The sequence below is a fragment of the Teleopsis dalmanni genome, chromosome 1 (genome assembly GCF_002237135.1).
Source record: "Teleopsis dalmanni isolate 2A chromosome 1, ASM223713v2, whole genome shotgun sequence".
Classification (NCBI taxonomy): domain Eukaryota; kingdom Metazoa; phylum Arthropoda; class Insecta; order Diptera; family Diopsidae; genus Teleopsis; species Teleopsis dalmanni.
In genome coordinates, this window is record NC_051846.1 from 185,322,785 (window position 1) to 185,347,835 (window position 25,051).

Sequence of the window (25,051 nt, forward strand, 5' to 3'; positions counted from 1 at the left end):
TTCTATTTCACACTCCTCCAATGCTTAACTGATATAAAGCATATCAATTCTCAATTTTAAATTGTTTTTCTTATAATACAATTGAAAATTAGTTAATTGAAATATTTTAAAAGTTTTTTGATAAGTAAAGATAAGTACGATAAAGTGAAAAAATTTTAATTATTCTTCTATCAATAATCTATGAAACCAGAATTCTGTATAAAAATCTCACAATCTGCAGAAAGAATACTTCATTCAAATACTTCAAAGTAAAATATGACAAAACGATTAAATTCAATAATTGGTTATTTTTTTTGTTTTTTTTTTTGTGTTTGTTGTAAAATAAAAAGATTCACGTAAACAAAATTTGATAAATGGATAATCACGATTTTTTAAATGCGATGAATTGAATTAAATGCTGACGTCTACGAAGCTGCTGAGCACATATGTGTACCCACTTTTATGTTAAAGTGTTAAGAAAAATAAAATCAATTATAAAAAAAAAAAATTTATTCGCGGAATATATTAAATTGTATAAATAAACGAAAAATTCAAAACAAAACAAAATTGAAAATTCAAAAAGATAGATTTGAGCTGAACATTTTATAAGAGATCATACGATGAGAATTTGACGAATTTTTCTACTCACAATCATCTATTGATTTGACATTTTTGATGTACGAAAATAAATATACTATATACTTCAATATAAAAATTATCTTATAAGACTTACAAATCAAATTGTAATCAAAATATAACGTCTTGTAGAATTAACAGGATTTTGAGCTCCCATTAGCATGAAGCACTACTACATTATGTTAGTTGATCTTTTGCCAAAAACATAGAAATGTTTTTGCTTTTGCGTTAGTAACATTCTATTAATAATAATTTCAATACACATAACCTTTAAAATCATCTGTTGTAAGGAATTAAGTTCAAAACCTTCCAAAACCTCATATGTGTGTTTTTACCTATAAAGAGAAAACAAAAAAAATAAAATTAGTTGAAGTCATAGACAGATTTTAAAATTTTAATAAAATAGATCAGTGACTAAAATGAATTATAATAAAGAGGTTTCGAATAGTAATGATTTGCAACAACAAAAATTTTTATTTATTTTCAATTATTTAATTTTTTGCATCAGTGGTCTTGGAATTATTTTTTATATTTAATTATTCATAAACAATTTGTTGAGACTGCAAGTACCAAGGGTTGAACTCGTACCCTACCAAATTTGAAGCTTAGAGTCAGTGTTCATTAACCAACTGACCAAAAACTACACCATATATGACTTGTATGTTCCAAATTGAAGTTTTGTTAATTTGCTATGAAAGTTCATTAACAAATTCAGTTGCTGTGTTATATTAGAATAATATCATAAGCCAGCTATAGAATAATTGAATTAATTAATTGTAGTTATGATTAATTTTTAAGTTTCAATACTATTCTTTTAAAAAGTACTAATTCTTCCTAATAAAATAAAATAAAATAAAATAAAATAAAATAAAATTAAAATAAAATAAAATAAAATGCTAGTATTTAGCTTTTGGAATCATGAACTGTGTAACTGATGAACTGATATAAAGTGCAATTAAGAAGCACAATTGCAGCAATTAAATAGTTATATGTAAATAGAAAGTAGAAATAGAAACAGTTGCAGTGCAACGTTTTACTCCAAATAGATTTTATTATTGCCGTTCTGCTTCGTTACTTCATTAATATAACTCGTCACACCAAAGATAATGATTTGTCGCTATAACGAGGAAGAGTTAGAAGAAAAATCTAGAAGTGAGAAGAATAGAGAAGAAAAATCAATTTAAGAACCTAAAATTTAGATCTCGCTTCAATTATCTCACTTGATAAATTATATCCTAGGTGTGTAACAGCTAGCACCTTCCGACATTAGGAAGTCCTCAACGGCCGACACTTTAGCCTTCATTCAAAGGCAGAATGTCTTCTGTTCGGTTAGGATCTGTTGTAGCACAAAAGATCAATCATGGTCGCAGTGCTCTGCTCAAGTGGGAGCTAATACCCTGTTTACTCTTATTATTATTATTAACAGCTAGCTAGCTATTCATTTGTTTTAAACTTAAATTATTAAATGAAATATATACATACATATATTTGAATTTTATGACCTATGATAAGAAATCTATTTTAAACATAAAAAAATTGATACTGATGAACTTATCAAATCCAAAAAACTTTTAACCTAATATCCATCATCAGTGGTTGCAATTGTCATTAACAAATATATAATAAAAAATGATAAAATTCAAAGTTTGAATAAGGCAAACCAACCTGCGTTGGTTTAGAATGCTAACTCACAGGTCTACGGTTGAAATTTGGCAGAATTCAATTCCTGACACTTACATTCCAAAAATTATATGCAGAAAATTATATCAATCAGATAGTATTGAAGATCACTGAAAATGAATATTCAAAATCAAATTATATCAAAGTACTTATTATTTGTACTCGTATATTCTTGTGAACGTGAAATGTTTCTACGCAAAAACTTTCAACTTTCAAATGTTCATTACGTGGTTCATCAATTTCACTTTCTTTTATATCTCTTGTCACATTAGTTTTTCTATTACATTTTTCAATAAAGCTTAGTAACACAAATTCATAATTAATTAATACAACAAAGAAATAAATTATTTGTTTAATAACAAAAACTTTTAATATGCTTTGTTACAAAAAAATTAAAAGGAATTTAATATATAAAAACTTAAAATTTTATTATGAACTATTTTATACCAGAACAATTAAATTAGTTGAAATTATACGACTACATTAATAATAATGTATTCAATGTAAATTATAATTTTTGCACTAATTACATATTTGAAGCGTAAACAAGGCTATTCAAAGTAAGTGAACAAAATATTGTGCTTTGTTTCATTAAAAGTTAAGTTTATTTTTAGAAATAAATATTCAAAATAATTATATATTAAAATGTTATTTAAAAGGAAACTAATGCAATTAAAATAACATTAAAATAGTACACAATGACCCTTAGAAAGCAGCTTGCAATATTTGAATTATTATCATAACAAATATACTTGCAAATATACTATTTATTTTGTATTAAAACATTAGTTTTGTTTGATTCCGTTCCGGTAATTTCGATGTCAAAGATGCACCATGCCCTGGAAAGTCAATTGCCGCTAAAATCATGGAAATTGTCTAGTCCGACCGTCATCTCAGCACTGTTTCGATTGCCCAAGAGCTAAAGATTGTATAAAAAACCGTTGGGAACTATTTGATTAAGACTGGATACAAAAAGAAGGTCGCTGTATGGGTGCCACATAAGTTAACGCAAACCCAATTTCCATTGGCTGAATCGCAACAAAATCGACCCATTACTGAAGCGGTTAGTGACTGGTGATGAGAAATGGATTACTTACAACAACTTCAAGCAAAAAAGATCGTAGTCGAATGGCAATGAGTCGGCCGAAATGGTGACCAAGTCAGGGTCGACGGCCAGTTAGGTTTTGCTGTATGTTTGGTAAGATGAGAAGGGAACCATCCACTATATGTTGTTCTTCTATGGCAAAACTCTTAACTCAGAACTGTACTGTCAACTGGAACAATTGGACTGTCTGAAGAAAACAATTGCGCCAGCTTTGGGTAATAGGAAAGGAATTGAGTCATTTCCCATCAATACAACACAACGCTCACACATCGATAATGACTTACGAAAATCTCTAGGTGCTTAGTTGGGAAGTTTTGACCCATCTCCTACTGTACTCTTGTCCATGGCAAACGATTTTTCTGGTGAAAAATTCGATTCCAGAGAGGTGAAAATCGAATTTTTTTGACAATAGGGATGAGGCCTTCTATATTTGATCTTAATCGAATCATTCTAAGTATGGTAAATAAGCCTGTAATTTCACACAAAAATAATGGATTTCTTTTTACTACACCTATCAATAAATACTACTAAATAACATATATATATTAAAGATGTATATAAAAGCTTTTTTTATAATATAAAATGTTATATACATTAATTTATTTTAAATTAATTTCAATATATATATAATCAGTAGTCTAAAGATTATACTCGTATACATATACTCAATGTACATTATGTATTTATTAATACTATATTTATTTTATGTATTTCAACTATAACACATCTTAAAAGATACGAGTATACATGAATCATTTTATAAAAAAAAAATCACTTTAAAGATATGAGAATAAGTATTATAAAACCTATTCTCTCAGTGATGTATATATAATATTTTAGCAGTAATTAACTAAATAATAAGGCACGAGCAATGCAAAACTGAGTTTTTTCACTAGAAGATAACAAAAACGAAAAATGGAAACAAAAGGTTAATACAAAACTTATTAGTAAGCTGAATGCGGCTAGACTTGGAGGTGACGGCTTTTGTTTTAGAGTCAATATTATCTAATAATCAGACAAGTTTAAACGAAAGTAAATTAAATGCATTAAATCATTGCTTTTAACAATTTTTTAAGTAATTGAATAATTACAGGACCATTAAGATGAATATGAGAACATTTTGGATGCACTTGTTGAAGTTTGGAACTAGGTTGGAACTAGATTAAAGAACTGTATAGTATACAAAATTATTTAAAAAATGCTGTGTACCTATATATCATAGAAAACTTAATAGCCATTAAATATTATAAGTTAAATTATAATTTAAATTTAAATAATTAATATATATATGATTGAAAGAAAAAAGCTAGGCAACTGAGCAGAATGTAACCGACATGAGATGTTAGCATTTGATAATAGGGGAGGGAATAAAAAGACTAAGATTTAAAAAGTCAATTTCTATTGGTGTCTACCCAACAATCTTTTATACAGAAATACATGTCTAAAAATACAGAAAATTTCTACACAAGATCTTGAAAAGTACTAGTACTATATTTGCATACTAGCAGACAACCAAGTGGTATTAAGAGCCTTTCAGGTTGTAACGATTGCCTTAAAAATGATAAATGTTTACTAAACTTTCTGAAGCTACTATAGAACTTTAGGACTATAATATTAGAATGAGCCCCAGGACATAAGGATAATGAACATAAGTAACATAAGTATTCATTAGACTTAAACCGTTCTCTGGAATCACAAAAATTCACTCAACCAAGCGGCATAAAGAGCCTTTCAGGTTGTAATGATTGCCTTAAAAATGATAAATGTTTACTAAACTTTCTGAACCTACTATAGAACCTTAAGACTATAATATTAGAATGAGCCCCAGGACATAAAGATAATGCACATATGGAACATAAGGATTAGACTTAAGCCGTTCTCTGGAGTCACAAAAATTCACTCAAATTAATTCGATCATAAAAAAGAGATACTTTCACTATTTAGGGTTAAGGATACTAACTAGTTACTTTGCAGTTTATTGCAATCTCAAGCATCCTGGTAACTTAGTATTTCTAAAATAGATATTAAAAATGGAAATAATATTTATTTAATAAAAAATAAACTAATTTTTAATAAATTATAATATTTATATAATGATGTAATATTTTTAACTACGTCTAATTAGAGACTAAATTGTGACTGAATTTATTTTTATGCTACCTAAAAATAAAAACAATTTAATTATATTTAGTAAAAATTATTTTTAGACTTACAACGCACCACATTTATAATTAATTTTAGTTTATTTTTTGTACTAAATACTATTCTATTGTATCTGAATTTCTAATAAAGTTGGTTAAAACAAATGGCGATACGGATACCGCATATGCAAATGTTGGTGGTGCATGATTTCTAATATAATGGGTTCGAATGTATCGAATAAATAAATATATAAATATATTTATATATATAGATTGAGAAGCGAAACCTTAAAAATATTAAATGATTAATTTGAATACAAAAGAAAACAATAAAAATATAAAAAAAAAAAACATTAAATATAGAAATTAAATTCTTCGAAAAAAATATAGCAATAGAAATGATAATACATTTTTTATGTTTAATAGAATTTTATCTATTTCCATACAAACAAATGAAAATAAGTAAATAACATATTTGTGTCTATATAAAGTAAACTAATTGAATGCGTCATTAAAATTGAAAAATTCGGTTTATTTCAGTTAAATCTTGTTTTGAATTTAATTTTTAAATATGACACACTGTACCCGTAGATTTGTTTGTATCCCTACTAAAACGAGCCCCTAAAAAAATGTTTGCAAAAATTAGCGCAAAGAGTAAATACCGCTGTTGACGTGAATATTTGTATCTTAAAATGAAAGACAAAAAGACATAGTCTCGTACACGTGATTATACGTACTATGGACCGTATTAATTTAAAATTATTTTACATATTGAAAATCTTTTCGTACGAATTCTACTAAATTCAACAAGAAATTCATTACAAAAGAAGAACTAAATATTGCGTGTATCTTATCCGGCTTCTCTCAGCTGAGAAATGACCTACAAGATTTAATTAAATTTATTAAACACTCACGCATTCTGAAATTATTTTCTCCATAAACACGAGTTTGAATAGCAGACCCGGAGCAGTCAATTCAGAACGTGACTGCTGAGTTTCACACACGTTCCCAACTATACTAAATATTAGTATAACATAGTAGTAATTGTATAGAAAAAAAATATATATCAATTATATTTAAGTATATATATTAAAGCTTAATATACTTATTAAAGTTTAGCACGGAAATTGGTATAAATGCATGGGCTAAGGTGAATTCTCTCTAACGTAATACGAATGGAATATTTTAAGGCACTATTTTTTTTTTTTTTTATATTATAGTAATCAAGTAATGTTGCTATGTGCCAGACATTTTAAAAATGAAAAACTCTTTACAGAGAAGTCACGAGGTATTTTCTAACAACATAAAGGTCTTTTGAAAAAAATGCATATACATATATCCGTAGTTTCTCTTTATCAAAAAACATGAAAACTTAAGGGTTATCTATAAAGGTCTTAATCGTGGTTTCTCAAATCAAACTAGATATATTTAACTCCGATAAACGGAAACAATCTCCTAGTGTCTTATTTTAAAATTTCTCAATACAACAAAGCACACATTCAATAAACAAAAAAGAAAAGCTGTTTTATATTTTTTAAAATGAAAACTCGAAGGAAAATCGTGAAAATGCATCATTATGTCGAACAATCTTGGAAACATGATATACCTGATCATCATTTTGAAAAATACTAGAGTATCTACCATAACTATATGCAGTTGAAGAATCAAGAGTGTTTGGTTTTTCTTTCATTTTGTATTTCTTCCTTTCTTTCTTTTTCTCTACATTTTTTTACCTTTCTTATCAACTTTCTTTCCTTATTTTTCTCTTTTATTCTTTCTGTCTTTCTTTCTTTCGCTATTTCCTTCTTCCTTTCTCTCTCTTTTCTTCTCCTTCTTTCTCTCTCTCTCTCTTTCTTCTTCTTTCTCTCTCTCTCTTTCACCTTCTTTCTCTCCTTATTTCTTTCTAATTTTCTTTCTCTCTTTCTTTCACATCCTTTCTCTCTTTCCCCACTTTTTTCTTTATCTATCTCTTTCTTTTTCTCCCTTTCTTTAGCTCTTTTTTCTTTTTCTGTGTATTTCTTTCTGTTTTTGTTTTTTTCTTTCTGTTCTTTCTTTCTCTTATTCTGTCTCACAGTCTTTATTTATTTCTTTTCTTTGTCTCTCTCTCTCTTTCGCTCTTTTTTATCTCTCTTTCTTTGTTTCTTCCATTATTTTTCTCTCTGTCTCTTTCTTTTTTTTCTCTCTCTCTCTCTCTCTTTCTTTTTTTCTCTCTCTCTCTCTCTCTTTCTTTTTTTTCTCTCTATCTCTTTCTTTTTTTATTTCTCTCTTTCTTTTTCTTTCTCTCTTTCTTTTTCTTTCTCTCTCTTTATTTTTCTCTCTCTTTTTTTGTCTCTCCTTTCTTTATCTTTATATTGAAATCGGTTAAACATAATTGAATGCGTCATACGATATATTCTGTTGACAAAAGCAAAAGACGTTAAGAATACTATTTTGAGTTGGCGTTATAAGAAAAAAGAAATGCTTAAACACCAGGAACCAATTTTGTGATCCAAAAGATTTCCTAATGAATAATTAAGAACTATAAATAATTTATGCTACTTGAGTCTTTATTGGAGTTATAAGAAACAGATCTGTTTTCATTAATTAAATCCGACACTACACTACTTAGTGCATATCTAACTGAACCGGATGCTCTAGTAAGAAACAGTCCAATTAACATAACTAATATTTATTTAATATTTATATTTATTACTTAGCAACATAGATATTTCCATAAATTTAAAAATAAATATATTCGGACTTCGCACAAGTGGGTCCAGGTAAAATTTTCTAGCTTTAGCTTGCAGCTGGATTCAGTTACAATAAAAAAATCAGAGATTCCCGTGTTTAAATGAAAGATACTAAACAAAAGACTTGCACATCCGGATGTAATAATTTTTGTTTTTCTACTGGATTTTTAATTATTTATATTGAACTAATTTTTTTAATATTAAAATTTATGTTTGACTTTTAAGTGAACCTTGCTATAACGTCATATCACAAAATAAACTGATTTAATAGATCTAATTAGTTAAGTTTTAGTAGCAAGCAACAAAATTTTTTATTTCGCTCCACGTTTTTCTGGTGTTAATAAGTTAATTATGAACTGTTCAATATTAATGATTGACGCACATATGGAAAATACAAAAAATCTAAAACTAACCAATAGAAATTTAACTAATAAACTCTATCAATTACTATCTGAGCATAAAGTTGAATGAGATAAATAAAATATGTTATCAACGAAATTATAACATGAAATTTTTGGTTTTATGAATCAACAGTTATTTGTTCCGGATATACTCGCATATTTGTCTAGCAAAGAACTATCTGACACTCCCAATAGAAGCTCATCTTCTGGGTGTGAAACAATTTTTATAGAGTGATAAAATAATAACTAAAATTATAGCTGAGTTATAATATATATAATATACCGTAAGTAATATTTTGAGAAAAGATTAGTAGTAAAATATAGTATATTGTATAGTTAAGACTATAAAATTAAGGAGTAAAACCTGAAAAGTGACGTACTTAAAATTGATTGAAAAAAATAATAATATACATAAAAAACTAAAAAAAAAACTGGAGACTACGTCGTATAGTGTAGTAATTTGAATGGTAGTTCATATAATTTGGCAATTGTTATAATCGGTACATAATCTTGATAGAAAATCACTTAATTTTTTTCCATTTGTTGGTTTTTTTAAGTTTTTTTTGATTTTATCCTACAAATACATCAATAAATACTATACAATATTTACTATTTCTTACTGTTACAATTATTGAAATAATAAATAAAGGTTCATTATGTTAAAGTACAGAATTCATAACTTTTGGTCGTATTGATAGATTTTTGTTAGTTACCACTAAACTGACAATTTGCCTATATAGTGTAAAGATAATACATAAAATTAATCATAGTCAAAGTGTTTCTCTTCCTAGGAGCTGGTATCGCGCTAAATTCCTAATTTTGCAATATGGCAGCTCACTCAGATCAATAAGATAAGGGGCTCTGAAGATTATAGATCTTCTTCTAGCTACAGATGTGGGCACTGACACATGAGATGGAGCATAGTTTCTTCCTCATTCTTAGAGCCACAACCGTGTCTTTATAGGATAAGTTCAGACCAGGTCAATGTAGAGATCTGACAGCAGGATTCGTCTGCGATGATCTTTATTTAAGTCTGTAGATTTGATCTACAAATGGACTTTTAATATCTAGAGATAGAGACAGCAGGAATCATCTGCAATGGTCTTTATTTAAGTCTGTAGATTTGATCTACAAAAGCACTTTTAATATTATAATAATGTTAGTTATATCTGCCTACTTTACGGTTATACAAAGTAATTTTGTGAATTCATTTTTAACGTTTTCTATAATCATAGTCTCATTTGTGCAACCAAAGCAATTGTCACTGGTATCTATATGAACACGATTAAATTTAATCAACTATATCATTTATTATGGATATTAATTACAATGCAATATGCCTATATATAAATTCTAATGATAATCCCAAATTTATTAACATTTTAGAAATTAAAAAATTATATTTTTTCAAAAATTTCTTTATATTGAAATTATTAGTCAACAGTATATTAGATGACTGATTTTCTGGGGCAAAGTCCCCGTAAAACTTATCAAGCTTATAGAACTTTAACTTAAACCATATTTTTTTTCTTGTCAAAACGCAAAGTTTAATCAATCTAAAAAAAAAGTTTTTTTTATCAATTGAATATATCAAAAGTGGTTTTATAAAAACCACTACAACTTGTCAGTAAATATCCGGACCGTCATTAAAATTTGAAATATATTAACATATAGGTACGCTATCTATATATCGAACTTGAGACTTTTCTCTCCACCTACATTTATATAAAAAACTTTTTTACAGGTCCGAAAGTAAACTAATATTTATTCTATAATATTATAATAGTGATAATTTTAATTATGATATTATCGATGTATATTAAGAATCAGTTCACCTACATATATATAAAAAATTGTTTATAAGTCAGAAATTAAACTAATATTTATTCTCTAAGAATTAGTTCAATGGAGCATACCACAAATTCGGCAGTACTTTTACGCTTTAACAAAGAAAGAAAAATATTAAAAAAAATGAAACGGTAAAAACTGGAATACTTTGGTCATATATTAATGCACCCAGAAAAATGCGGTCCATTCAAGTTGATCATTGATTGCGACGCTTGATTCATATAAAGTACTTAAAAGATTCATTAAAAATTATGACTTCATGTATTCATAAAAATATTTCATAGTTTCAATTGTTTTGAATTGTTTGAATTATTTTAAAATATTAACAAATTTTGCTTCATCTCATCATTAGAATTAACTAGAATAAATATGCATTATAATTAATAATATGCATTTATAATAAATTTCGTATAGAGTTAATTACAAAATATGTTGAAAGAAAATTAATTTATATATATATTATTTTTTATTTTAATATTTTAATAAAATTAAAACCTAGTTTTCATAAAATTGGATAATTAAAAATTTTAATGAATTTTTCATAGACCGAATTAAATAATTTTTGTTATGTGATTATTATGTATTTTTTTATAACACTAATTTAGGTAATAAATATCAAGTTTTTTATGAGCAATACTTGAAACAATTTCATTTTAACCCTGTTAATAATAAAAATTGATAGCACGCGATAATTAAAATTATCTTAGCGCAAACAACAACGTGTTTACTTACTACTTCATTCATTCATCAGTTACAATGAGTTCCAATCGAAATGTTATGTTTCAGATACTCGTAAATCAAAATACGCTACATTAATTACGCAATTTTAATTGAAAATTCTTAGAAACCAGATGCATCTTAACCCCGGATTGTGAATAGAAATTAGACATCACAATATCAACACTATTTCATAGAATAAGTATTAAATTCATTATAGTATACAATATATTTTTTTCACTTATTATAACAATGAAATATGGTGTCAATAGGTTAGGTTAATACATTTATCCACTGCGCTTTTATTTAATTATATATAATTTCCATTTAATTTCCCTTTGAATATAGATTTTGCATTACATATTAAAAACAAATTAAATTTTATTAGAAAGTGATTTTTTTTTAAACCTAATTGCAAAAAAAATATAGGATTCTTTAGCAAAAATTGTAAAATAAAAAAATAAATGCGCAAAAAAACATTAATTATTTGATTCAAAGAATTAAGTTTGCTTAACTTATTAGCAAAGTAATGTGAAAACATTTTTTAAATTCAAAATCTGAACTTTAAATTACATTAAATCGAAATACTGTAAATACATTTTCTTTCCTTAACTTGTTTTTCAATTCATCAAAAAAAAAAAAAAAGCTCATACCCTAGGTAAGCCGCAGTCAATGCTTCAGATGTCGTTGGTGGCGTATGAGTGATATTTTAATGCTACACAAATTAATATGCATAAATAATTTATTATAACAGCATTAGTATATATATTAATAATGTAATAATGTAATAATTGTATATGCAAATAAAACTAAAAGTTTAGTATAATTTGGTCAATGCCATCTTGTCAGTTGCTAACAGTTTAAAAATGTTTAACTAAACTAAATTGAAAGTAAATGTAATTTTTGAATTAGAAAATAGTATATATTCTAGCATGATTAAAGAATTAAAACACTTAAGTGTTATAGTAGTTTACTTCTTATATCTAAACAATAGGTCATAATATGCTAAAAATATTAATATAGTATTGAAAGATATGAAACCTCAGTATATTTTGAATACTTAAAACGTTAATGGGTTTGAGTAAATTAATGGACCTCCTGTCGCTTTCAAAAAATATATCAAAGCTTGGTACATTTTTTGCTATTCTTTTTCTTAAACACAAATTTAAGCAGTAATACCCTTACGCTGTCGCTGTCCCGATATATATTTATTTTGAACCGACACCTAAATATATAAAAATGTTTTAATCCTAGCTCAGTCTTTCTCAACCTTAAACGTACTGTGGATCGGAAATAAACATCTTAAATTTTATTTTATTTTTATCTTTTATATTTTTTATTTATAATTTATATTTATATGTACTAATATTTTGTATTTATATTCCATATTTATATTTTATATTTTTTTTTTATATTTATATGCATTATTTATATTTATATTTCATATATATGTATATTTCAAACTATATTATATATATTATATTATAGAATTATTATATATATTATATTATATAATTATTATATATATTATATTATACAATTACTATATATATTATATTTATATCATATCTTTACAAGGACTCGTAAAATATTTAATGCATTCTGAAACAACCTGTAACAATCTTCTCAAAAAGAATACCCTTAATCACGAAAACACAATAAAAATATATTTTGCTGACCAGTGCTACAAACGGCTCAAACCGGTAGTAGTACTATTTATGGCGATTGAGAAACCGTGGACTAGGTTGCATTGAAGCAGTCAAATATTATTAGATCAGTTTGTTGTTGAGTACTCTCCCTTTTCGATTCCACCACTATATAAATAATTTAATTTTTAATAGACCAATATTTAATATTAGTCAATATTTAAAATAAATATTGATAGTTGAAAAATAATTAATTAATTTCGAAAGGGATTTATTTTCTTAAATCAAATGTTATAAAGCGTTAATTAAAAAACACACGTTTTTATTTTCTTTTATAAACGCATATATAACATATAGTCTGTATATAGTCTGTATGACATTTTATATATTAAAATGTCAAGAAATATGTATAAACAATATATTTAAAATTCCCTATTTATTGTTAATCACGAATATTTTAAACCTGTGGTTCCCAACCGGTGGTCCGCGAGCTAAATGGTTCAAAATAGTCCGTGAATCAAATTTAACAAGTATGGATACATAGCGTCTAGTTTGTTCACTATGACCACACTTATTAGAAAATAAGCACAAAAAAATTCCTAATAAGTATATACCTATTTTACAACCTATATAATGTATACCTGTGCATTAATACAATTCATTATACATTATACCAGATATATTAAAATAATCAAACAGTTTATTATATTTTGTGGTCCCTACTAAATCACAGCGGTCCTTGGTGAAAAAAAAACCTGAACAGACCTGAACTGAACAGATATATTCTTTTTTATAGTGTTATTGTGGAACAATAATGTTGTTCTCTTCGATATCATTCAGACAAATTCTTATATATGTTTTCGAGTTATATTTTTGAACAATACCTTTCAAAACTTGTTTTATATATTTTCTTTGCCCTTCATCTAGACTTTTGTCTTGAATCTAATACTTTAGTTAATCAATGCGAACATACTACTATAAATTAATATATACGTTGAATTCCGCAAACTATTGTCACTCTGAAGTTTTAAGCATCTCATTTCAAGGCAAAATAGTTTTACTATGATTAATACGTTGTAGGGACATATTTTTCTTCTAGGCAAGTAAATGATGAAATGATAAAATTAAGATCCAAGTTAGCACTAATGGGGTCAAAATCTTTTTGTAGACACAGTATTCTCCTCTCTCCCTCTTTTTCTCATAAAATGAAGAACTAGAACAAAAAGGAGTACTGGCATGAGCTACCAGGATTAGCATAATCAAAATCACTTATTCGTACCCATGACAATAGGAGATTTATTATAAAATTATTGCAATATTGTTTAAAATCTTGATTTTTAATTGAAGTACATATATTTTTATAATAAAATATGTTCTATCTCTAATAGAAATGTAATTTTAATTAATTTTAGTACAAAATCACAAATTGATCAAATTAGGGAATTTTTTTTCAAAAAAAAATTAAATAGAATTTTTTCTATTGCTGTTTATTTAGATTATTAAAAAAAATCTTAGAATGTTTCACAAAAAATAAAAAATAAAAACAATCAAGATATTACAACAAAAAATTGCCAACATTTGTAATCAAAATATTTCATCTTTCTGGTGAAAAAAATTCAAATTAAACATTAATCAATGAGAACAAGTCAAGCCGGTCTTTATTCTTCTGCTATAAACAACAATAGACCGGACTGTATCTACATTAGGTATACCGCCTGCAATATAAATATTTTAGCGGGATTTCCAAAACCAAACCATAATTCATGATTCTAATGATATCGTTTTCAAATATTATTGTATCTAAACGTATACTATACGCCGTATAAGCTAATACGTCACTGATAGGAGCATTTCCGGCTTGCTTTCAATAACAAATAATTATTTTATTCTAAGAATTTTACTCATATTAGTTTGATATTAGAATCAAGTGTCGTGCACTTTAGTATTAAAATTTATTCAAAGATAAACTGCCAACGTAATGCAATTTAATAATGTAGTAATTATGGGGTTAGAGAACTAATAAGCCTGTTAGTATATTTTATATAACAAACGGTATATATAAAAAGTTGATAAATTTTTAATATTTTATAAATTAATATGTTAACACTAATAAAGCAATAATTTTTTTATGATCAATAAAATGAAAATACTTCGTATACACTACAGTATACTATATAGTATAGGCATATCTAAAATAATATATTTATCTTTATATAGTTAATATAAAGTTAATATAAGTTAATATAAAGAATAAGTCGTTCAGTACGAAATAATGTCTATCAATAATCTGAATTAATTTTAAATAATATTTAAAGTAGATTAGAAGAAGAGAGTGCGCGCCTATAAAACTACCAACACTTCAACTCGAGCACTTTAACTCTATTACCATATTACTCTCTTTTGATGCCATCAAAGTTGCCTGATGGTTTGACGACGAGTTATACTATTAGATATTATCTGCGTTAGTTATTATTTTGTGAATAAAAGTGAACGAGCATGCTTTCGTGGAGTTGAGAGCTACAAAAGCTAAATGGGACTTTTCCAGATTGCCTGGTTGCTGTCCCGTTTGGCAGCAATCAGGCAATCGAATAATATCGCATGATTCTGCCCTTAATGAAACTAAGCGGCCGAGAGTGTTAACTTATATTATCCTTGTTAAGCCATTTGGTCCTTCAATGAAACCTGAGAAGATACGTCAGGTCGGCTTTCGATATCTCTACCACACCATTAAAGGTGTACAAGCCATTAACACTGAACAATGACAAAAAAAGAGATTCAAGGATTCCTGACAACTGTACAATCTATTTGTCGCCATATGAAACCATTAAACTATTAATTACTAATATCTAAATAAAAATCGATTTATCTGTAGTCCTGAATAATGACGGTGAAAATGATTAATAAATTTTATCTCTACTTCGACCAGACAATTTTTATATAATCTATTTGTTGGAATATGGCACAGTTAAACTAATAATTACTAATCATTTATAAAAACATAGTTTAGTTCCGGTTTTGTTGAAGTACAATAAATCGGGTCGACGTTTTTTTTACACAGCTTTGGATATAAGGACTTCCATATAATAGTCAATAATGTTTACATAGACTACAATAGTTCCTATATTCTATTTTCTTTTAAATTATTTTTACCACATCTTTTCAAAAAAATTTTTAATTCAGGACCATAAATAGTTTAAGCCAAAAAATTAAAATAACTATGTGCATCCAAGTGAAGCAGCTCTCTACTATCAACCCATATTTGTTGATTGTCATTATTGAAATAAAAGTATGTTAAATTTTTATTCAACTCTAATAGATTTATTCGTTAGAAAAGTTATATGTCCTAATGAAATAAGCTTTTAAATTCACAAAAAATATTTAAATACTTACACGTAGACACTGACCAGCTAAATTTGCTCGGCGAATCGTATCAGGTATCAAATCTCTAGGTACCGGGACAGGGTGGCGTACGCAGAAACGAATACGCAGACTAGCCAGGAAAAGAGCAGCCACACCCATAATGGGGCCTGAACTTTTCTATGGATTAATCACACAGTACCTTCCTTTCTCTCATAAAAATAGAGAAAAATAAGAACAAAAAGAATTACTGGGATAATATAGTACTAACACAATCCCAATCACTTATTGGCACCTATAACAATAGGAGATACCAGAATTGTAGGGACCTATCGAAAAAAAAAACTTAAAATTATTACGTGAATCTTAACAGGGCACTGTATACTAAAATATCACTTTACAAGACTGGGTATATATATGGATGAAACTGTAAATTTTGCGAAGAGAATATCATCCACACATGTGCTGTTAGAATGCCTTGCGCTAGTGCACATATGGAGTGCTGGGAATGTATACCTTTACAGATGAGACAACAAAATTCTGTAAAGTAGGTTCTGTACTACTCTTTATCGACGCAACAGGGCTTAGATTAGATTAGATTTTTAAAATGGGTTGAGAACTTGTCACCACGTCACTGCATCCTTGCGCAACATGGCTTAGAGACTTATTCTAAATATAGAAGGGAACACAATAGACCCGACGGTCGCAGTGACACATCTCATTCGCAATAATATAAATATACTTAGTCACATCGAATTAATAAAAACACTTGTAACATGTTAATTATAATGCTTAACACATATATAATGCTAATATTATTAACACTAATAATATTAAGCAACAATATTATTTACTCTCATTATACTGTGAGAATCTATAAGACCGCATATAGCATGCATACTTCTCTTTATACTTATTCAATAAACCACAAACTGAGCATACGTAAAAACAAAATCATTTATTAATTTGATAGAAATCTTTCGACTTATATTGAAGCTTTCATGAGTATTATAATAAATAATATTTAACTGAGTCAATAGGAAAATCCATGCCTTAATAGTTTTGTTTTTATATTCTTACAAAGTAAATCGAGTGCAAAAAGTACTTAAGATTATTATTACCGCAATCATGTTAATAAACGATCGCGTGCTTTATTGTCCGCAAATCACACGACCTATCTTTCGGAAAAATAAATTGTGTTGTTATACACTATATTTTCTTATAAATAAAAAACTTGAATTAATTTTAACAACAACAAGTCATTAAGGTTACTCAACAAATAGCAAAGAGCGAGGAGCGAGGAGCGAGGAAATTACTAACAGTCTAAAGTTGAATAAAATTGTAAATTAATATTAATATTACTGCATTTTCATTTGAATTGACATACACAATATATCATGTGATCATTACTTGTAATTTTTGCATATTTTATATGTTATTTTATATGAATATGCTTAAATATGAAAAGGAAAATTTTAAAAGTATCTGATTCATAGTATTACTAAATCCGTCTTATAACACAGATATACCTATAGCAACTTGATCTCATAGTCAGAAGAAATCCCCAACTACAAATCAGTGTCATGTGATAAGAGTTTATAAAAGTTGTAACAGTTAGTCACACAAAATATATAATATATAAATATATATAAAAAATGCATACTCAATATATATACTCATATGTTTGATGATATGGAAAGTAGCGACGGTTTTTTGTCACTAGATGATATTGATACCCATATATCTGGCAGCACTAGTCCGTTTGAGTCCAAAATTTGGATGTCAGAGATGTATCTTGCTTTGGTCGGCCAGGCACTGAAAAAGTCGATAAAATTTTGCAACTGGTAGAGCAAGGCCGACACGCCAGCTGTCAGGAGATAGCGGAGGCATTAAACATCAACCGCATGACACTTTGGAATTATTTAAAAAGACCAGGCTACACAAAGAAGTTTGATGTGTGATTTAAACATAAATTAACGCTAAGAAATTTAATTAATCGAATTACCAATTGAACCATTTTTTTAAACGAATACTATTATATATATTATAATAAAATACTATTTATTTTAATTAACTCGGCCCTCTATTGATCACAACTCGACCGCTTTAATGAAGCAATCAAGAATAAACCACCCAGAATTGACCAACAGAATTTAAATTGTGTGCCATTATGAAATGCCAGGCCGCACACATCTTTAATGACTCTGAACAAATTGACAGAAGTTAGTTGAGAAGTTTTGATGGATCCACTATATAGCCTATACCTTGCACCATCTGATTACTGCTTATTTCGGTCTCTACAAAAGTTTTTTAACGGTAATAATTTGGCCAGCTGAACAGTCGCCAAAAATCGCTTGGCAAAGTTTTGTGCCGATGAATCACAGGAATTATAAAGCTATTCAAAAAATGACAACAGGTCATAAATAATAATTGCCAATATATACTTAATTAAAATTAATTTTTAGGAAAGAAAATTTTTATTTAAAAATATATAAAAACTGTCGCTAATTTTTATATCACTACAACACACAGTAAGTGCCAACCCTTACCACCGCACAATACAACAAATATATACATTTTGAAAGGAGGTATCCTTTAAGCAATACATAGGTTTTCAAATGTGAATCAGTGAATATCCATGACAGTAAATACTGTGGATGCTTAAATACTAATAGTGGTCTGTTTAAAAAAGTCCACGAAGTACTGCAATTTATCAATGTTTTGGGCATCAGATTGCCTTTTCTCATAACTTGGTTCAATAGAACTGAAATTTCTTCAAACAGTACAGACCCTTACCACCGGACAATACCACAAATATATGGTACATATTTTGAAAAGAGGTTTCTTTTAAGCAATATATATTATATGTGTATCAGCAAAAATCGATGACGCTAAATACTCCAGATGCTAAAATACTAACAGTGGTCACTTCAAAAATATTCACGAAAAATTCAATTTATCAATATTTTAGATATGAGACACCTTTCCCATGATTTGGTTCAATAGAACTGAAATTTTTTCACACATATATCTCGAATCGCATCAATTGTGATCCCATTTTTATAACAGATGACAAGATATAAATTTATGAATTTCATATGCAATCAAATCAAAAGTCATCACAACGAAGGACAAGAAACAAATCGCAGTTGAAGAAACTGTATAATTCTAAGTTTGGAAAGAATCGCAATCAATTGAAAAATATACGTACTCAATAAAATTTGTATTAACTAGTACCATAAACATTGTTGACAATACATTTCATTAATAACAACTCATACGTATTGTTTATTATTTTCGTTCAATTATAATTTTAAATTACAAATGACGCTAATGGAAAAGCACTAGGTGTCTCATACTCATATAATACAAATTTCCTTTCCTAATGAATATAGAAAATTATTTATGCAAATCTCTTTTCCATACTTAATCATGCCTTGAGTAATTTAAAATATCCCTTAGAACTCGCACACTTTAAAAACTTTTGTATAAATCCTTTGCTCTGCAACTCTCACAAAGTAATTTAACTTTTTAAGTAGACTTATCCAAATCACCTAAAACAGAAGCTTAAGTATTATGGATTACATGCATAATACCGGCATATTTAATTCAATTCCATGATTAGTATACAAAGAAAAAATTACAAAACAAATTTTTACAGACATATTACAAAACGTAAAATTAATTACAAGTCCATTAAAAACAAGTCAAGATACAAAGCTACCTTAAACGTTTAGTAGAATTGAAATTAATATTACATAGGTAAAGCAATGTGAATCAGCTTCTTTAGAATCTACGCTAATGTAAATTTATTTAAATATAGTAAAATAGTGATTTATTAATCACTGGTGATAGTAGTAGTAACAAGTAGTTATTAAACAGTTATTACTATTAATTATCACAATGAATCTATTTTCTAACGCCTAAGAAAGTTTCGACTCCGATAGCACGGACTACAACTCAATAGAAATATTGAGATATTTTACTGCCTTGTAAACTGTGATATTTAATTTGTATACTTTCAATCCAATAAAAGTACTTCAAAAGCACTGTGTAGACTATCATTTTTGAATCTCCTTCGAGTTACGCTCTCTCTTGCTCGAATTTATTCTAGCGACCTAACTTGAACATGCTCACATTCAAGAGTTGTCATTCAAGCAAAATTTTTAAAGAATAAGGGTGTTTACGCACGCTGTATGTGTGTTAGTGCAACCATGCAAAAATATGCTCTTGAATGACGAGTTTTTGGATGACAGACTATCATTCACAACATTTTGACGAGAAGCTGAATGATGTGCTCACCAAAATTTTCATCGATTTTCTCTCTTGAACGACATTCAGAAATGATCGCGTTTAAAGAATGAATCGAGTTTAATATTACCAACTGTGATAGTAACGACATGAATCTTATTTTTAATGAAAAGGAAAGAATGAAGAATAATTCTCTCCTAAGTGAGAAAGCTAAAAGATACTGATAAAGTTTTTAGCATAGATTTCAATTCCGATTAATCACTGATTGCTTACATTGGAAAGACTCTGTCAAATGTCAATTCTTATATATGATATTAAGGACACATGTATACTTTGTAAAATACAAAGTGAAACAACTTAACCTTTCATGTCTTGCAATTATCAGGAAAAAGTTCAAATACCTCCTCTTAGCTTTTTATGAACCGAATAAGCAATGAACACAGTTTTATAAAGTATTACCTTCGATATGCAAGATTAAAGGGCTTTAATCAATTTCTTGTAATGTATTTTCTGTAAAATGAAGAGAAAAAAACTGCTTCTGACTGGCGATTATCAGAAATAGACCGGATATCTCTGGCTGGCGTTTCATGAAACAAGTGAGGAATAAAGTTAAAATCAATCAAAATCAATCTGAATCAAAAAGTATTGTAAAAGTTATCAACAGCTTTGACCCGTTCAGACTAGGTGCAAAAACTTTAGCTAGGTATAAAATAATGAACTACTTAGGTCACGATTTGTCATGGTTCCCTCAAATAATATAATTCAAATAATATAATGTATTAAGAATAGCTAAATTAGAGGAGGGACTGAATTAATGGCTTTTGGTGTTGTATTCTCTTAATAGTAATAAAAATAATTTAAATTATTATTGCGCTATAAAATGAGCTGTAAATTGTATACAAAAATATATTTTCAAAAATATCAATCCGTAGTAAATATATATATAATATAATACTGTCAATAAATTATAACTGTTTTTCAAAATATTTATCTTAATTTATTTAATAAATTTATCTTAAATATTGCAATATTGATTAAGAACCTAACAATATTAGTACAAATAGACAGATTATATATTATGAATATGAAACTTCATAATACTTCAACAGACGATACCAATTGCTTATTGATTGGTGACTATGACTTTGGCGAGTATTACGTTGTTTTGAAGGCTGGCAGACATTAATATATACTTAAATTGCGGTCAAAAATTCCCCTCAATGAATTAATACATGTTTAAAAAATTTTGTAATTTTTTATAAGTTATATATTATAGTATATAAAATATTTTTTAAATGCAGGAAATAGTTGAAATGCATAAGCAATGAAATGAATAATTAATTATTTCTTGAAACTTAAAATAGAGAATTATAATTACAAAATACTTTGTAAAATATACTTATCACATCTTGAATGTTTTCAAGATTATATAATTCTTATATAATAAGAATATTAGGTTATATTATAAGGTTATAATTCTTTAGACAATACAATGAATGATAAAATTATTTTTAAAAATCAAAAATATGTTTATTGTGAAATCCATGAAGTGCCATGAAGCGTTAGTTTTTTAAGTATAAAGAATTTGATTAAAATTCTCATTTACTTTAATTTATTTTTTAACAAAACTATAACCAAGGTTGGGAGGAAATGTACTAAAACAAATATTTTTGGCAGTATTTTACAGTGTATTATCAGTAGACTCTATTGTCAAATGGGGTCTGTTTATCACTGTTGGCATATATAACTCAAATAATTCTTCAGCAGTGTTATGTCTTGGAGATAGTAGATGCCTCCTTCGTGCAGCTAAAACTATTTTTGTCTTATTGAGGTTAGGACATATCAAGGTATTAAATATGTGTCCCAACTGCAGGTCTACGCCATATAATGTCGCCCATTTGTTTTTATTTCTAAATGCATACACAATCTTAAGCATTATTAATTTATGGGTCTTAACGAGACGGAACCAAGATTCTTACATTAGAATCCAAACTAATTTTACTAATATTAACATTTCCTTCATCCTTACTCTGATGTTACATTACAATACTTACCACATCCAGTATAGTGTTCCGTGTAGTGTTTATATATATGTTTTTCATATCTATTAGTTAGTTGTTTTTAGTGAAAAAAAGTAAAGTGTTCGGATGCGATTCGGTGATTTTGAAAAACTTAAATGGCTCGTCGCGTATGTACATGGTTAAGTTCTCGGTATAGAGAACCCTAACGTCGACCTGATCTAACACGACACTCAAACAATCCTTCTTAATGCGTATAATTGCCATGATTGAAAAACCGTTTGAAAGTAGTTTTGGGAACAAAGGATTTCATGCAGTTTCACTGTATTATCATAATAACGAAACTGCCATTTTCTACCTACATCTCTCTAATTATAAATGTCATACTATACTATATCATAGCAAAACGTTTTTACAATTTCGACGAATCTTCTTATTTGCTATGTATACATCGACTGATTGATTAACTACTGAGTAATCATTTTATTTATTAAACTTTTGTGAATAGCTGGGAACTATTTGCAATCTAATGTAGATCTGTATAGTATAAACAAAAATATATGCAAATATATTAACAGTCAAATTTACAAAAAGTTAAAAAACAAAAACCCTCAGTATACACTTCTCGAGCACTTTTTCTTCAGAAATGATTTTGCTCCAACTTTTTTGTTTATTCAAATAATAAAAACACAAAAGAAAAGACAAATATGTGTAAATATGTATATATTTATATTTATAATTAATAATAATAATAATAATAATAAACGAACCTAAAGATGAAAACAAAGAACGCAATATTAAAACGAAAATGAAACAAACAAACCTGTTCCGCGAGCGATCAACGTTGAAGTTGAAGAACTGGATCCAGCTCCAGAGCCACTGGTTTTAATACATTTTAAGAGCATTTTTCGGTAAGTTTTGAATTCTTTTTTAAACTTTAAAATATGTGAAAAAAATTTACAATATTTGCTGTTTTTTTATCTGTAATGAAAAATAAAAGAGACAACATTTTTATATTTGAATTCAATTATAATTATTTATTAATTTTAATTACTTAATTATAAAATAAATTTATATATTATATAAATTATAAAGCCAGCAATATAATTTTGTTAAAAAATATTCAAATTATTTAATATTATTATATATATAAATATATATTCTACACATAGGTACATTATATAAATGAGGTATGTGAATAACAAAACAACAATATTGATGCTTTGAGTTATTTAATTTAAATTAAACATTAAATTACTATTTATAATTGAGTTGTAACTGATGTTATCTAGTCATTACTGTAATTAAAATAATTACGTTACAGTAAAAGCTTAACATGAATATATTTAAATAAAGTTTGTAAGAAATTAATAAAAATAAAACCGGATATGATTATAACTGGATAATAAATAATATTACAATCATAATATAAATATATATACGAGCACACACAACATATAAAGTAATGTAATTCTGGATCGGAGAACTTTCTATCTTAGGGCTTATTAAAAGAATGTGAAGTATTATGAATTCTTACCGCCATTGTCTTTACGAGATTAACCTATTAGGAATAACTAACAAACAGTCATATATACAAAACATTCTTCCTGCTTTCGGCATAATAGCATAATTTAATATATGTATATTATATATACTGAACATATTAGGACATTATATCCTAAGTTTCTAAAAAGTCATTTGACTTCATCTATGATCTGACTATATTTTCAGAGCCAGTATCACACTTTATGAAGTTATGGTATGAAGAAGGACTTTACGTCCTTAGTTACTAAGAACTAATTTATCTTCATATACGATCTAACTACATTACAATTACAAATAATACAATAATTACTTGGAATATGTAACAATATTTATTATACAATCGCTTCTGTAGTTTACCATGTCGAGTATAAAATTGGAACAAAAATATTCTCAACGGTTTACTAACATAGCTATGGTTTGTAAATAGATCACTTCTTGAGTTCATTAAAAATACTTTATCTTCTATTCAGGATTAGCACTCATTAAATCTAACAAATTTATTGATCTCACATCAATCATAGGATATCATAGCAAAAACCATTTCTACTGTTACTAGACTAAATTGATACAAAACACAATTTTCTAAAATTGCTATTAAATATAAATTAAAATTTTTTAATCGTATAAAAAGAAAAATGCAAAAACTAGTTATTATTAATCTCATAAAATTAGTTTTTGAGGCAAATAAAATTTTTTGTGTTAAATAGATGAATAAATCATTACATGATTTAAGATCATTTAATAGGAAATAGCTTCTAGTCAGAAGAAGTTATTATTAGATTTGAGTGTAAATATTAATTTTGTATTAATTTTATTTGATTCAGAGCTTTAATAGACATATAGCATTCTTTTTTAAGTGCTAGTATTTAGTCATTCGAAATCCATTCGAATTAAAAGCAATTTATCAATTTATGCATCCATTCGAATGAATAGCAATTTATCAATTCATACATACATACAATCAAACAACTAGTGTAAGAAGAGTAGCATGGTAGATA

The 25,051-nt window shown here is 27.2% G+C and overlaps 1 protein-coding gene across 1 annotated transcript in view; it reads right to left on the reverse strand.

Moving 5' to 3' along the window:
• The window catches only part of LOC119670685 (nuclear factor of activated T-cells 5-like), a 76,527-nt gene extending 53,068 nt beyond the window's left edge, over positions 1 to 23,459 (reverse strand). Inside the window, exon 1 of the mRNA XM_038081059.1 lies at positions 23,332 to 23,459. Coding sequence (XP_037936987.1) covers positions 23,332 to 23,413 — 82 coding nt within the window. The 5' untranslated portion in view covers positions 23,414 to 23,459. The remainder of the gene's footprint in view (positions 1 to 23,331) is intronic.
• Positions 23,460 to 25,051: the final 1,592 nt, after the last annotated feature.